General features: G+C 38.9%; 1 protein-coding gene across 3 annotated transcripts; it reads right to left on the bottom strand.

Annotated features, from left to right (window-relative positions):
- Positions 1-3,748: 3,748 nt before the first annotated feature.
- LOC124273138 (transformer-2 protein homolog alpha-like) lies at positions 3,749-16,926 on the bottom strand. 3 transcript variants are annotated; one of them, XM_046708352.1, is made up of 12 exons: positions 16,830-16,926; positions 14,863-15,017; positions 14,637-14,711; positions 14,501-14,527; positions 14,109-14,169; positions 13,519-13,647; positions 12,434-12,493; positions 11,767-11,969; positions 10,959-11,003; positions 10,521-10,544; positions 9,658-9,761; positions 3,749-7,354 (listed from the first exon to the last, which is right to left on the bottom strand). In XM_046708352.1, the coding sequence occupies exons 1-12, from the start codon at positions 16,842-16,844 to the stop codon at positions 7,311-7,313; spliced, it is 942 nt and encodes a 313-aa protein (XP_046564308.1). In that variant the 5' UTR covers positions 16,845-16,926; the 3' UTR covers positions 3,749-7,310. The 3 variants fall into 3 exon arrangements, with proteins under 3 accessions (XP_046564308.1, XP_046564310.1, XP_046564309.1); XM_046708353.1 differs by lacking the exon at positions 3,749-7,354 and adding an exon at positions 7,394-9,207; XM_046708354.1 differs by lacking the exon at positions 10,959-11,003.
- Between the last annotated feature and the right edge of the window lie 164 nt (positions 16,927-17,090).

Here is a 17,090-nt window from a genome sequence, read left to right as displayed (position 1 = left end):
CTGTAAGTTTACCCAAATCAACTTCTGACGGGCTTGACTGCCCGAATGCAATTACGTCATCGAACAATTCAAGTGACGTCACAACAGAAAGTGACGATATTCGACCTTGGCCTTTGACAAGACCATAGCCTGCAACCTGTCAAACTATGACGGTGTTCGGTTTTGGTCCATCAACAGTCTTAATAGTGCAATTGTTAAGGTTAGCACCAACAAGAAAGCCCACATTACCGCTATTTAAAGCGGGAATTTGGGTTGCTTTGACTTGTTTGACCCAGAATAATTGCCAGTCGAAACCCAATTAATGTCGAACTATGACGTCACTTGACAACAGAACTGATAGTGGCCCGTCGTTAAGGTTGAGCGGTCCAATATCATTTGCAGCGGACCGCAAATTTCTGATAATGGGCGGTCTGTTTCATGATAATTCCAGGTATTTTAGCTATAAAGAGCCGCAATCAAGCGTTCCCGCCTGTGACGTACGGTCAGTAGGATGCGAACACGTCCACTTGGAGGCCAGCTGCATGAAGACGATTCCGTATTGCCTGGGTGGACACGGTAACGCTCGAGGCGTTAAGGGGCTATTTATACATACAAACATACATATCATTTGTATAACGCCGATATCCAGCTCAGCTCAGCTGCTCAAAGGCGCTTTGTTTTTCCCTCGTTCACTGGATGTCAATCTCAACGGCACATCGTATTGTCAATCTCAACTCCCTGGGGGGAGCATACAACTTTTGCAGCCACTAGGCGCACCGAGTTATTGTGGCATTCCCATCCTTACGGGGTACCCATTCACAGCTGGGTGGACTGGGACAGATAGTCACAGTTCTTTGTCCAAGTTTACTGCACGTTGCTGTACCTGCAACTGGGTGTTTGCACGTATTCATGTGGTCACCATCTGGTCATATACCAACGAATTCGTGGGTTCTTTTAAGTGCACAGGGTTGTGTACTGTCCACTAGGGGTTGTGACAACACTGAAAGAGTCTGCACACAAAGCTGACTCCAAGGTTTTTACACCCGGTTACACGTGGGCTCGATCCTGTCACCTCAAGCTCGCTGGATAACTAGCCTAGCGCTTTAGCCAGTTCGTCCACCGCGCCGCCTAGGTGAGGTGGGGTGAAATTGGGGTTAACTTCGTGCTTGAGAATATTTAGCTCATATGACGACGTGCATGCGTGTGTATGTGTATGTGCGGCTGCTTGTACTAGCCCAGACTGAAGCTGGTTTTATAGTGCTAGCCCACTGAAATACCATGCCGCAGTGAAGCATGAAGACCCCACTCAGACACATTATACTGACTCCGACCCGACCAGTCCTTGTTGTACCCATTAATGCTGAGCGCCAGACAGGGACCAACAAGTACCATATTTTAACGTCTTTTGGTATGACGCGGTCGTGGATCGAACCTGCGACCTTCCGCTCTAACCACTACATCACGTAGGCGGTCCTGCGCCGCCTGGGAGGCTGGTGGCTATTTAGAAAGGATGACGTGGTACCTGAACGGTGATAAGTGGTCTTGTCGTTGTGTAGTCGACATTTGACAACCACCACGACCATGACAGTGTGCTGCTGTAGCAAATGTTCCACACTGTTAACGCTTTGGCTGACGTTTAGCGCATTCGCAACGTTATGTTGTGAGAAGCCGGATTCAAGCATGCTGATGCATCTTGACAATTGCGCTGACATCAAACGACGTCTTTGACGTTGATGAGGCATTATAAGTATTAAATGTAATGACAAAAGCATGGAAATGTCAAAACCTTCAACAATCAACTTGTGAAGACAACTTGATATTTACATCAAAGCAAGAAAAGTGAGGCTGCATCCTCATCTAATGTCATGAAATGCACGTGTATGTGTATATGACACTGCCTGCATGTCCTTTTAAAAAATGTCTAGTTTATCAACGGCAGTAACAAAACTTGCTTTCCTATGTTCATAAAACTTTCTATGATCCCTATCAAATTGGAGTAGTATAGTTTGTACAAAACTTTCTGAAACTGTCGAACGATCATATCCCATTGTGAAAGTGAATAAAAACGTTGAAAACAGCTGCAAATAACCTGAAATATTCCTAAATTGTAATGTTTTGTTTCCAGTGATCTCTGTATGATAATATTAATAATTAACAAAATACGGACATATTCCATCATTATAATGAAGTGTGACAGAAGATATTATGACGTGCCGAAAGGAATATGGGAATGACAATTTTTGCGTTAGTACGGAGACATACCGCTGCTTTTTGTCCAACATTCATTACTCGACAGGCAACAGTCAATTATGACCTTCACGTACCTTGTGAGAATGTCGGAGCTCATTGCTTCCTAACAATGAAGGAAGGAAGTTCTGGCATGGCCAATGGGCGCAAGTCGGCTGTGAGTATGGTTTTGAGCCGCTTTTAGCAATATTCCAGCAACATCACGGGAGGGTTTGGAATCGAACCTGGGTCTTCCGCAAGAGCCAACCACAAGGCTTCCCACCGCCCCCAAAACAGCTGTGAGGTGAGGTGAAAAGGGGTTTAATGTCGTACTTAAGAATATTTCGCTCATATGACTGTGTGTATGTGTGCTTGTACTTGCTAAGACTTGAGCTGGTTTTATAGTGCTAGCTCACTGAGATACCACGTCGCATGAATACCACCCCACATAGACATTATACAGACTCCAAGCCGACCAGTCCTTGTTTTACCCATTAATGAGAGCCAGGCAGGGACCAACAAGTACCATATTTTAAGATGTTTTGGTATGACGCGGCCGAAGATCGAACCCGCGGCCGAAGATCGAACCTGCGACCTTCCACTCTCCAGGTGGACGCTCTAACCACTACACCATGGACGCGGACCAAAACTGCTGTGAACATTGGTGCTTCTGACTGCTTGGACACCAATATCCACTCACGTTACATCTCTCTCTGCCCATGTAAGAAGCTGATGCCAAATTACAGGGCTGTAACTTTCCACGTAGACATGTATTAATAAGGATGCTGCTCTGAAGATAAGCAAACCAAACCTTGTTGACTTATCCACAATAGAACTGCACCAACATAAAAGGCATCAGGACATGTTCATTTGGTGCTAACAAACTTTGAAAGAATCAGGCAAACTGAGATCATACGTTTCCAACATGCATAGTGGATGCAAATCTGGACAGTTAATTGCAGAATCCCAGACTGTGCCCGAGTTTGAAAACCTTTCACACAGAGCGACCCAAATAGTGTGGTACCACAAAACTGACTCTTCAGTCTGCAAAATCTCAAATGTATCTAATGTCCTCCTCTTTGGCATTCTACAAGTTGAGATAAAGAATGAGGACGATTTTTATGGACATACAACTTCTGTATTGGCGACGTTTCCACAGATTCAAATGTCGCTGTCAAGCAAGCGAGTGCAATCTATGTTGAAACGTCACGCATACAGAATATAAAGGCGTATATCCAAAAAAATTGTCCTCGTTCTTCATCTAATGTACAAAAATGCAGACCAGACAAACCTCTGGATGCCAGGATCTTCAGTTGGAAACCTATCGAACCAATGACTAGTTCTTCAGGCATGGAGCTAGTGGGTATAGTGTTATGTCCTTTTTGGCAATATCATATGGCAGATCCCAGAAATGGGCTTCACACATTGTACCCCTGTTGGGAGTTAACCTTAGGTATTCTTCACTAGGTCACCAAACTGGCTTCCATCATGAACTACCACACTGGGATACCTCTCTTGGAGTAATATCAAAACAACTATTTCATATATTCAAATGAATGTCTCATTTAATGTCAGAGCATGAAATACATACACTTTGTTGCAAGTTTCTGAAAAGCACTTCTGTAAATCAAACTGGGGACAATATGTAAACGATTAATGATTATTTCAACCAAACCGAAATAGAAACTTAAGACTATTTCTTATTCAGTAGCTCATCAATGCAAGTACATGATCCCAATAGAGGGCTTTGATATTTCATAAACTGATTTTGTTTGAATATGACTTGACTTTTTGATAAATGTGTTTATTGAGGCCACAGTTTGAATGTACAGTTAACCTTGCCAAGCTTCATCTTCATCGGTTGTTGGTGTCGTCACGTGTCAACGTTGTCTGCAACTATCCAAAGTTCTCCAGGTTGTTACCGGTACTCAGTTTGGTCCCTCATTCTTATATTTACCATACTTACCATCAAACCAACAGTAGCTGAAAATGAACTCTTTTCATCCAAGTCCCATCACATTCTTGATGACAGAATATAATTTGATAAAGTCCAAAACATAGAATTCAGAAAAAAAATCAGGTAGAATTATTTTCAATACTCACTGAATCAATACAGAATCTTGTGCAACTGGATAAAGAAAGGATTTCCACAGAAAAGGATTGAAAGGTAAGCCAAAATCTGAACCTAAGCATATGATTGTTTGAATCAAGAAACAGCCCCAGAGCAGGTGCAGCCATTGATTACTTACCATCGTCAGCTGAAAGAAAGTGCATGCATGTGCATCTACTAGTGGTGCATTCAACCCAGATTTCAAGTGCAGCTACTTTTGTACAGTAAACACAGGGACAGCAATATACACTGTACTGTGTAATAACAAATGATGTACTGATGCCAATATTGTAAAGTTCGAAAGAGCAAAAAGTCCATGCTGAACAGCAAGAAATTGTGGATATGCTAAAAATCAATTGAAAACTTTCTTGAAATATAAACAAAAGATTGAATAGTTTAGATTTTTTTTAAACTTTGGAGAAACTACAAACTTACACTTACCAAGTAACATTTTGAATACTTCTCAATTAATCTCCTGAAAATTTGTGTTGAGACAAGTTAGTGGGGGCTACCTTTAACCCTGTACCATAGCCTTTGCCAGCAAATGATAGGACTCAACATGCCTTCTCATTCAACAGCACCAACATCTGTTTGTAGTATTACGAAAATATATCACTTCACCTTGTAACATTGGTCCTGCCAAATCTTGAGCAACTTTCCAAATACCCAAAACAATTTTTTAATTTGGCCGTACAATAAAATAACATTTTCCTCAACTGACAAGTTGATTCAGAGTGATAACGTTGATAAAAATTAGATGGGAAGCAAATTTAAATTTACTTTTGACCTCAACATCAAGACCTTTGTCTTCGCAAGTCATATACATGTAATGAAAAGGAAAAAACTTTTACAGTAAGCTTTGGACAAATAAGTGACCAAAATAACTGGGATTGTTTTCATTTATCCACCTCTTATTATGAAATGAAAATAATGTGTCTATGAGACCTTTCAGGAATAATGGCTGCTTACAACTGGCTCTGGATGAAGTGAGTGTGGTTTGAGCAATATCACACAAGGGGGTACCAGAAATGAGGGAATTCTGGTCTAGAACATGATCCAAACATGTAACTTGCCACCACCACCACCACAAGATGAGTCCACATACCATCAGGGTAGTCACAGTGATCAATGTATTTAAAATGTAGAAAACAACTGCTTTCTGATGAAGAAAGAAACATATCTTCATTCGCTATTCCTAAATTTCTTTACTATGATTACCTCACCATAAGGAGGTAGACTCTTCCCCAATGTCCACTCTCAAAATGCAACAGAATATCTGACCCTGTATGCATTTGCGATTGTTTCTTCCGAAAATATTTAAGTATTTTTAAAAATTTCATAAGTTTCACAAGTACATTTATTCTTAAAGTTTACAATAAAATATGGGTTTACCTCGGCTTGTCAAACAAAACTAGACTTCCTTCGACCCCATTAACTAATAAAAAATTCAAGTACAACAAACTTCAGATCTGATTGGAATTTGGCCCAATGACTAGTATTTTTTGTATGTCTAGATATTGTCTGTGCATCCATTCTACATATTTGAGCATACTGAGCTCACATTTCTGTCTCTACAACCCTGAAAAACAACACTTCTTCTGTCAAAATCAAGACCTCTGCCCTCAGTTTACCTAGACCAGTAGGTACCACAGTGTTCCAACAATCTTCCTACACCATGCAGTTATTGAAAGGTGTCGGGTCTACTACACTGTTACTTACACAGCAAGCAAAGGTAAAGGGACGCAACTCCAAAAACAAACCTACTATTCCCTTAAACCATCAAAAAGAGGAACTGAAATAACTTACAAATTACTGAATGGCTTGATGTTTAACACAACCATGGTTACATTAAAAACCTTTTAGAACCAAGAGACCCAGACCAAGATGAACTGAATGGTCTTGGAGTACTGCTTGGTAGATAGTTGAAGAGAATTTACATTACCTGTTTCTCATACCATTATTTATGTTCAAGTACTGAAAATTGATGGATTTTGCAGTAAGGACAGGTTGGGGAACTGATTCCTAAGCTTTGTTTCCGGAACGTTTACTCTTAAAGCTCATGCCATTACTCGAATACATAAAGGTTAAACTGGCTTCATTCCAAATAAGGATTTAAAGAAGGGTTTAACATGACTTTATGGGGCAACAAGTACATTCCCAGAGCTGCATAAAAATTCATAAGTACTAGGTTCATAAGTGTTAGGTTCTCTTCCCAGATTTAGTTTAAACCCACAGTAAAGTATGCTGAAGTGACGAGACACAGGAGGTTACACAAGCACAGTCTGCGACAGGTAAAAACCTGACACTGCTGCTTCCGCCAACTAACATCATGTTCAGCTGAATACAGACTCCACACAATATCAATGTTTCTTGGGTCAATAATTAACACCAGGAAAATATCAAGTTATGTTTCGAAGAAAGAAACTTTTATAACTTCTTCACAATGGCTTTTTTCATTACTGAAACAATTGGTGACATATTTACCATTTATAAAACCTACAACATTATGTATCTATAAAACTAAAAACTGGCTCACTTACGCACCTTAATTTCGCTGGTATTGCTTTACTTCTAAAAATGAACAATTGACATCGCTAAAGATATTACTGACCATCTGTCAGACATTTAACATGACCAAGTGCTCAGACAGTGAGAACATTTTGAATTGAAATGCTTCCAGTCATGAAGGCAGAGGCAGCAGCATCAGGCTTTCAAGGTGGCTAGGAGAGAGAAAGACAGTGAGGATTACAGACAGTAAGAGTGAAAGCTCGTACCCAATGTAGGACGTATTTCTTCTCCATTCCCCAAATCATGAGCCCAGATGGCCCTCATTCTATCTTCACCTTTCTTCCATCTTCTAACTCCTATTTCTCATGCCCCTCTGCCCTAAAAGCACATCTCATCACAACAAGGCTCAACCCTTCATTTCTCTTCCCCCTATCTTCAATTTTCAATATCTTCAATTTTCGCTATTCTATCTTCAGTTTTCTATTCTTCATGTTTCATTCTTCAAACACTTCATGTTTCTTTCTTCAAAACCTTCAGTAATATAAAGAAACAGAATTAAAACATGGTCTCTGACAATTGAAGCATTGCAGTTTATTTACAAATATAGAATACAATTTGATCCAATCAAAACAAAATGGAAAGTCAGAGTGTGTGATTACCTTAGCACATGAGAAGTTATCTATGTTGGCATAAAACAAACAAAGAAACATCAGTTCACAGAATTGATATCCTGTTTCAAAGTACAAACATTGGCAATGACGTATCTCCATAAGTCTTTGACTATCTTACATAAAAACTGAATGATAAAATATAAGCTCAGATAACTCCGGTAAGATGTGATCAGGGTTTCAACACATGACTGACAGATCGAACTGAGAAGGACAATAAATCTGACAATGATGATTTACTGACATAGCTCCAGCCTTGGGGTCGAATATCTGCTGTTTGACAGGCCACGACATGTCCTTGTTGACATTTATTTGACATATTTCAGGAAAATGTCCATGCACATTGAATTAAGTTATTTTGGAACATGTTATATGAAAACAAATATTCCACCCAAAACAAATTATTCACCTGTTCTTTTTCATATGGCTATAGTTGGTCTGTTATGCAAGGTTCACCATAATCATATGAAAAAGCTGGTGATCATTAACTTCTTCCAGGTAGTATATTTGCCATCAATTTTGTCACAGTTGAAATACTGATCATGGTTATCTGAACTGTAAAGATAAAACAGCTGGGATTGGCCTAACAATAGTAACTGAAACTCGGTTCGACTGATCACATGTGATTGTCTTCAAAACACACGGAAACATTCTCATCTCACTGTGGTATATCAGAAAGATAAACACCATCAAAATTGTCATTAATGAACACTTTACAAGGGACAACGTTAGTTTGGACATGGAAATAGTCAAGATGGAACATTAAGAATGTGGACCGTACACATTGTTTGGGACATAGACACATGAATTACGATAAATGCAACTGAACAAATATTAACTTGATTTTGAAATCAGATCTGGCAGGACACTAGATATTTTCGTATACAATACGTGGATTACAATATAACAGCTCACATTGTGAAAATCATCAGTGTCCAAACAATGTGCAAGATTACATAAAACGAAACAATCCAATTTTTCCTGAAGTGGATTAAAAAGTAGCCTATTTCAACAGTGATACATAACAGTGTGCAAGACTAAAGGATTCCCTTCCTTTGGCTGGACGCCCAGAACAATGTGAAGTTATGAAGGACCCACATATTCAATGATAGACTCAGTAAGATACATCGAGTATTTCTGCTGGGAATTAGCGTCAGATTCACTGTAGTCAAGGGAAAAATATAGGGGCGTTCTTATCTTCTTTCAGAAGTATATATATATCAATGACACTTATCGTCTTTTGTGACCATTCATGAAAAGATCTTATACGATAACCCTTTGCGGGAAAATCTGCGGACACCTCCATAGGTTCCCTCAGATAGCCACAATTAGTGTAGAAGCTTTTAAATTCTTGGTCTGGGTGAGCAATATCTTCAGTTCTATTACAGTTATCAATGGAGATGTCAAAAGAATTTCATCCACAGACATATCAATTAAAAATCTCATATTATTCTAACTGAAAAATGAGATGAGCATTTTACTTTCCCCCCGAAATTGCAGAAATCACTAAAGATCTTTGTTACTGGTCTACCACTAATATCGCACACATACATAGCAAAAACACTAAACTGCATGTCTGTTATACAAGATACACAATCCCATTCCTACAATCCCTAACTCAGAAACAACACATATTGTCTAAAAGTGGAACAGGAACATGATAAATGAAATGTTTTGGTCACATGGTACAGATGATCGGCTTTCCTTAATAGCGACCTAGAACGGGGAAGAGAGGGAAAAGAAACATGTTGACAGTGCGATAATCAAAACATATCAACATAATAACTATGTGCAGTAGATGCATAAACATAATGACAGTTGGAAGGAAACTTATGCCCAAAAAGCTGGACAATATTTGGAATTATTAACAGCTGCAGGGAAAATTAACCTTACTACTGAAAGAAGCTGGTGAACCTTGAAAGTGGGATTTATTTGTACTTGTTAAAGTAGCATAAACATTAAGTCCAACCTGCCAGATTATACAGCAAACTAACACCATGTACTAGTTTTAGACCAGGTTTCTTTCAAAAAGCCATTCAAAATGGTTATGAATTTTGGACATGAATTGTATTCGGGCTATTTATTCTTAGGCTGTTGTAAATGACAGATCACATTACAAATCCAGCTTTTATTCTAAAGATAATTAATAAACAGATATCAACTTACGTGGAGGGGAGTAAGATCTGGATCTAGACCTGCTCCGTGATCGGCGGCGGCCGTAGTAAGGAGAAGGCGATCTCCGTCGATAGGGTGAAGGTGATCGGTAGCGACTGAAAAGAGAAAAGAAAATTTACTGTTGATACAAAAATAAATCAACACACAAAAGTCTGCAAGTTCTCACTAAATGTCCAGAACACCAACTTCAAAACAATAAATTGACAACACATTCTATTTAGAACAATCTAAAAGAAAAATGAGAAAAACCCATTCCAGTAGCAATTTTGTCTCATGGTATTAAACATCAACCTGTAGTTATGTGTATACACAAGCATGTGGCATTTGGGCCGTTTTGTAACAAAGATCCATTAAATCTTAGAAATGTTCAAGGATTGCTGATTAATGGAAAAACTGACATTAATGCCAAAAGAGAATCCAAGGGTATCAATACATCCTACCAAAACCGCAACAGTATAATTAATGTACACAACCAGACACCAACGGTACCAGGACCGAAGTCAAAGGCTCATGAAACTGCTGCCCACCGATGATTGCACCAAGTTCATGAAATGAAGAGTATGAAATCAAGTCTAAACTAAGTCCATCAAGTCTCAACTTCTATTTTCACTGCTTAGAACAGAGTTCCAATGGCTTGTCAGCTTCATCTGGGAGGAAAGCCAGGAGTGTTGAAGGTCTGTCATTTACCCTTTGCAGAAGCCCATGAGTATGAACGTTCAGGGGGAAATGTACAATCACAGGTGTCTGGCATGCCAAAGGGATACAACTCTGCAGAGCAAATAGTAGCACCATCGACTGGGCCACCAATGCCAGATCTCACTATCTGAGCTAACTGGATGTCAATATAGACTTACTTGTATCTATCATCAGAGTAGTGCCTGCAAAGAAAAACATTCATTTACCATTAGTTAAAATTAAATTTGATTATTTATAAATATATTGAAAATGATTTCAAAAAGTGACTGAACATAATAAAGCAGTAGACAAACCATATACGACACACATGATCGGACTTGTACATCAGCTAGTAAAATTTATTACATATCCAAAATAGCTTCTAAACCGTGCATGCATGAGCTGAAAATTTAAGTCATCCATTAAATTTTTTGTTTCTCGGGCACAGCTGTATGTTTAGGCTAAATTTGTTTCATTTGTTTTGAAGTCAGTTAGGTATTACTTTGTACTGATCAAGTCCATGTTTCATTTTCAGTCACAACGTACAGCTGAAATTCACAAATTTGACGTAACAAAGGAGGTAATCTCTATTCATGATGCTTTCATTGTGTACTAACTTGTTGTATCCATAAGAACTGCTTCCATGACTGTTTTGTCCATTTCTATTTTGGAAAAAATGTATTTTTAATAATGAGAAAAATATTCAGTCATCTGAAGCAATGTGCCCAGTGTTTCTGATTAAAATACATTATCAACATGTTATTGACAGAGTCAGGCATAAGAAGATTGGATTTAAACCACAAATACATATCAAGTAAAATATAAAACACTTTGACTGACTGACTGACTTTTTAGATTTACGCCACTTTTAGCAATATTCCAGCAATATCAAGTGGACTTAACACATTGTGCCCATGTGGGGAATCAACCGGGTCTTGATTTTAACCACTAGGCTACTGCACCGCCCCTAAAACACTTTGATTTGCTGGCAATGACAAAACACAGTACAAACAAAAGCAATCAAACTTGATTAATTTCATCAACATATCTCAACTATAACTCTCACATGAAGAAACCCAATATATTTTCTTGTGATTAACACTATGATGTTTGAGAAAGTTTTTTTCCCCTGCTGCCTTTATCTCTGCAATATCTGAGGGGACAAGAAACAGCATTACACACTAGTCCACTGTGGGGATTCAATGCCGGGGCCTCCAGATGAAAACTAACCATCAAGCTACACCTCACAACCAGAATGATATGAAGAGTTTTCTTAAAGAATATCTTCTTGATGCCTTAATCATAAGTAAATAATTAGTCACAGCAGAGAAACACAATTCACCATGTTCCTGCACTTACGATATCAGCATACCACAATGTTACAACATCTCTTCTACTTCCAAAGAACAAATAGAGATGACTAACCTGTCATATCTGTCATTGCGCTCGTATCTCTCTCCTCCTCCTCCTCCTCCGCCGCCAGCACCTCTTTCTCGTTCTCTTTCCCCTCGGGTTGTGGGCTTGCCTAAGTAGATGCCTGGAGTTGGGGTGTGGGCACGCTCAGTTATAGAATAATCCACACGGATACGGCGTCCATCTATTTCCATTCCTGTGCACCTGTCCTTCGCCTACAACAGTATGAGGGAGCAAATGGTGATAGGTCCGTCCAAGTCACGTGATTGAAAACATATTTGTACACATATTCAATTTCTGTATAATCAATACAAAGAGCTTATTGTTAGTGAAGTGACTGCAAAATAATGTAAATGAAAGAAAACAAGACTTACAAAAATGCCTTTTCTTCCACTGAAAGCAGGCTTTGGTGGTTGAATGTCGTTATCACTTATGGACAAGGATGAAAGCTGCTTATGTTCATTTCAAGCATGACTTCAGGTAAATATTTATTTATCTTAAACATGGAGAACCATAAACAAGCGTGTGAAGAAAATATGCTTGCTATCATTCAAGAACTATTTTAACAAGTTGAAAGCTACAGCCAAAGTCTCTGTTTTTGAGCCACAAAACACAACATTAACATCTTATTTTGAATGGGAAACAAACATGTTGAAAAAACCTTCCATAAGATCATTACCTCAATAGCATCATTAACACTCTTGAAGTACACAAAGGAGAAGCCACGAGATCTGCCACTCTGAAACATGAAAGGAACATCAGATCAGATCAAACACTGTCAGCTGTTTCTGCAAGGTTTAAAAGAATCTAATTAATCCACAAAATATGAAAACAAACACTCATGTTTAAGACTGAGGAATAGTGACCCATTTCAAATGTTTCAACATTATCAATGTTCTCATATATGTAAAAGAAACTGTGTTCGGATGAAATTGTAGTAATAATAATAATAATAATATGTGTATTTATAATGCGCTGAATTCCACACATAAGGCATGCTCAAAGCACTACATATTTACAAATATTTACAAAGCAAAGGTTATGCTAGAACGTGGCTGAATTTTTTTTTGAAAAGTTAAGTTATAGATTGTAATATTTTCTGAAAAGATGGGTTTTCAGGGAACTTTTAAATGAGTCAATGGAGGGAGACATTTTGAGTTCAGTGGGGAGTTGATTCCACAACTGTGGAGCACCATAGCTGAAGGAGCGAAACCCGAATGCCCAGAGTTTCTGTCTGGGAATAGTGAGAAGGTGTCTATCTGCCGATCTTAACATTCTGGAAGGATTGTGCTTGGAGACTAGCTCAACAAGGTACTCTGGAGCCGTAAGATGGTAACACCGGTATGCAAGACTCAGGACATTGAATTCAATTCTGGCTCTGATTGGTAGCCAGTGAAGAGCCTTAAGAACAGGTGTTATGTGGATCCTAGAGGGAACTTTGTTGACAAGTCGAGCTGCAGAGTTTTGTACTTTCTGGAGTTTTTCGGAAAGTCCATAGAAGATGCTATTACAGTAGTCAATCTTTGAGAGAACCAGAGATCGCACCAGTGCATGAGCCTCAGTCCAACAACGTCAATAATCAGTCACATCCTACATGCATCTATGGTGTCAAACTCATAAACATATTACTTGTGTGAAGTAACAGGCAGGTCTTTAGGTAAAAATAAGTGAGATCAAAGCATTGCAATATTACTGAAAGTCCCTGACCAATACTAATCCAACGAAATATTTTCATCTGTGTTGGTATTAAAAGAATGATCTCACCTGTCTGTCATAGACAACTTGAACCTCTTCAACACTCCCGTATCTATCAAACACCTCCCTCAAGTCTCGCTCCTGGGTGTGCAGACTCAGACCAAATACACCCAGACACCTTGTTGGTTCGGGGTCATCCTGAAATGGAGTGAAGGGAGACAGTGCTTTTACATCACTCGTAGCTGATGTGTTACCTTCAGATTTAACCAATTCTCAGTCAAATGTAAAATTATCTACAGATACAGTTATTATCTACAGATACCGTTGCTCTACAATGAAAATGACATTCAGTAATGTTGTGCATTCCCAGCAATGGGTTTCACCCTGTAACACTTCAAATATGAAATCATGTAGCAGAACAACTTCACAACACATGAAATTGGTACCACTGAGAAAAAACTAAGCAGATATTGAAAGTTTTTGTTCTACACCATGTCACTATTAACATCACACTGCTTATCTTGATGCAAAACATATGTTGTAACTCTTGAAATGTTTCATGCTTTCTAACTATACAAGTCTTGGTCTGGAATTCATCCAAACCAGACCTGGAACAAGAACAGGGGTTGACAAATGTTGCAATATAATGGCATACTCACTCTATTCCCTTGGTGTCTTCTACGTGATGACATGGGTGAACGACTGTGACTGCGGTGACGTCTGAAATTGACAAGGATGTTTTCACAAAGGGCCAAAAACCCAAGAATGACAGTTAACTTTGAATATCTCCCCAGCTTGTCATCAATATGCCAATAAAATGAACGAGCAAAATTTGACGACATGGTACAAAAGTGAACAAGTGACATTTTCACTGTTATTTTTCAGCTCTTGAAATTTGATTTTGTCTGCCCTCTGTCCCGTGTGGTATCACTGGTGGTATTAAACAAATATGGGTGAACGGTAACTGGTTTACTGCAAACATTCCAATCACACTGGTCATGGTTCATGACTCAAACCAATGTTAAAATGCAAATAATTTCTCAAAACTTACCTTCGTCCACTTGAACGTTCTCCGTGGCTGAAACACAAAATCACAATATTGTATCAGACTGAATTGCCACTCCATCATAAGGGCTCACGTGATATCATAAAATTGAATCGTGCATTAATGTGACAATCCAACACACCTATCTCTGTGACGTCGCCTTTGGTATGGACTTCGTGATCTCGAGCGGGAATACCGATGTCCTCGACTGCGGGATCTGAAACCATACAACACACATGAATTGACAGACAATATTTCACATTACCAAATTCTAAAAATTTAGTTAGGATAATTGGATGACGTTCAGTCATGTTCTAGAATAATGAACCGATCTGAATCACTGCAGTACATGTCTTTGTGTTGCAAACCTGGATCTCTTGTGACGCCTCCTGGGACTTCTTGACCTTGAACGGGATGCTGACAGGGAACGAGACCTGGACCTAGTGACTGGTGAAGGAGACCTTGATCGTGACTTTGGTGACCCATGCACTGGAGAACCATCGGAGTCAGGTAGAGACCCTTCCTGAAATTGATGTGAATTGAAATATAACTAAGAAAAGGTTCTGTATACTTGCACCCAATCTGATCACAATTCACATGACCAATACAAGAAACACAGGATATAAATTAAAACTTTCGATATGGTTGCAGATGGGAAGATATCAAGCTTGAATTCAAATTGTTTTTCATATTTCCTGTCAATAGTACATTTTATGGTTACCTATGTCATCATTCATTCAGCGTGTTATCATCCATAACCCTATGCAGCAACATATGGGAATCAAATTGGTTTCATATTGATTTGCATCAGTTGAATCACAGGATGTGAACATGGTTGCAGGTGCATTCTGGGGGGTGGTCGGCCTTACCACAAACATCACTGGTAAGTACAGTCAGCTCCTTGACTTTTCAGACAATTCATCTTAAAATATAGATCTATCATGAGGTAGGAAATGAAAAATACATGAATGAAACGTTTGAAATAATGATTCATTCCTAACAAAGCCTGTCCTAGTGCACAGATGTTGGTTGAAAATCAATACTTTCACACTCTTTCTGAAGTATTGACCAGCTAATCAAACAAAATATGAAGTCAAACTACAAAGTCAGCCAAACATTTCAAAGAAATCACTCACAGAATAACCGATGGAATACACTATCCTATAATGTTTTGGCTTGTTAGAAACTGTGTGCTAGTGTTTGAGAGCAAGATCAAATATTTATTAATTACACAAGTTGCCAACTATCTTTTCCATTTTCTCTGCGTCCACAATTTTTGCAGGACCTATGATATTCTAAGATGCATTCTCAGAAGTACAATTCTTTAAGATGAATATGCATGTTCAGCAACACCCTGGGTTTTACCATGTTTACAACGAAATCACTTGCAGTGTTTCACACTCAAAGGCATGAAAAACTGTTTGGTTAAAGTTCAGTATGATATCTCAATAATAAACAATTGGAGAAGTGACATTTACCACTTGCAAATTTTGGATTTAATGGAGGATCGAACTTGCATTGCCAGCTTGAAGTTGAGCTTGGCTTATGTGTTAATCTGATTAGCCAACACCTCACAGGACCATGTGCAGTCACCAGTCCCTGATTGTTGACCATACCGCATATAAGCCATTTTCTCAGAAAACTCAAAACAGTCAAAAAATGATTTGATTTATCCGTTAAAGGAAGTGGCTGACCAAAATACTAACGAACAGCTAACCCTGGGCCCTAGGCTTAAACCCTAAGGATTGTTGAGGGTTGTCTGATCAGAAATGGGATGATGATCGAGTCTGTTTTGGTTGGGGTTGGTCGCTACAGTAAAATGTGCCCCGAAAACTGCAACAGGTTGGGAAACAAATGAGCGGCCTATGAATATCATTTTTCATGCGTTACGGATGTGACCGCCTCAGTGGTCCTCTTGTTGATCGAGTATCTACCCGGGTGGGACAGCCATGCTAAAATACGCTAAAAGATGATCGCAAGACAAACGTCTTACTTTCGTTTCAAATCAGGCCTACACGAACGCCCATTGCACAGAGTTGTGGGGCATCAAAACAAGTCCCCCAACTCCCTAAATTTTCATGAGATAGATTAAGTGTTATTTAAACAGAAACTGTAGTACACTATCCAAATATTCAAGAAACAAGAATTCTGAGCCTTTATTTTCGAAACGAGGCTGGTCGTTTCTCCATTTTTTTCAGGCATAATTCGCGACGGAGTTCGACGCAGTACAATCGACATGCATACGATTCTAAAAATCGTAATAATGGACGTTGTACATCCCTTCGAAAGTAAATTCACGTTCGTAAAATGAAATCAGAAAACGCATTCAACAAACCTCTTTGTCACTCATTTTTGTTATAACTCGTACAACCACGCTACAGAACACGCTGTGGTACAAATGGCGCTGCTGCAAAAGTACAGTGCATTATGGGATAAAACGCACTTCCGGTCAAAGGTACAAAACAAGAACTCGACATGGAAAAGAACCGATGAAAGATGACACCCAACAGATATCGTTTAGAATTAATTCACTTTTGGTCAATGTGATATGTCCAAGAAACAGTTAGGATATCAGAAAAATAATAACAGAATATGA

This window comes from Haliotis rubra, unplaced genomic scaffold (assembly GCF_003918875.1).
Source record: "Haliotis rubra isolate DU_JTF1 unplaced genomic scaffold, ASM391887v1 Scf177, whole genome shotgun sequence".
Classification (NCBI taxonomy): domain Eukaryota; kingdom Metazoa; phylum Mollusca; class Gastropoda; order Lepetellida; family Haliotidae; genus Haliotis; species Haliotis rubra.
This window is presented reverse-complemented; position numbering and strand designations above follow the sequence as displayed.

What these genes read in the sequence shown, in the direction of transcription:
- LOC124273138 (XM_046708352.1), bottom strand. An exon ending in GAACGTTCAAGTGGACGAAG is followed by an intron (nt 14,170 to 14,500) that starts GTAAGTTTTGAG and finishes TGTCAATTTCAG; the next exon opens with ACGTCACCGCAGTCACAGTC. An exon ending in GAAGACACCAAGGGAATAGA is followed by an intron (nt 13,648 to 14,108) that starts GTGAGTATGCCA and finishes ACTCCATTTCAG; the next exon opens with GATGACCCCGAACCAACAAG.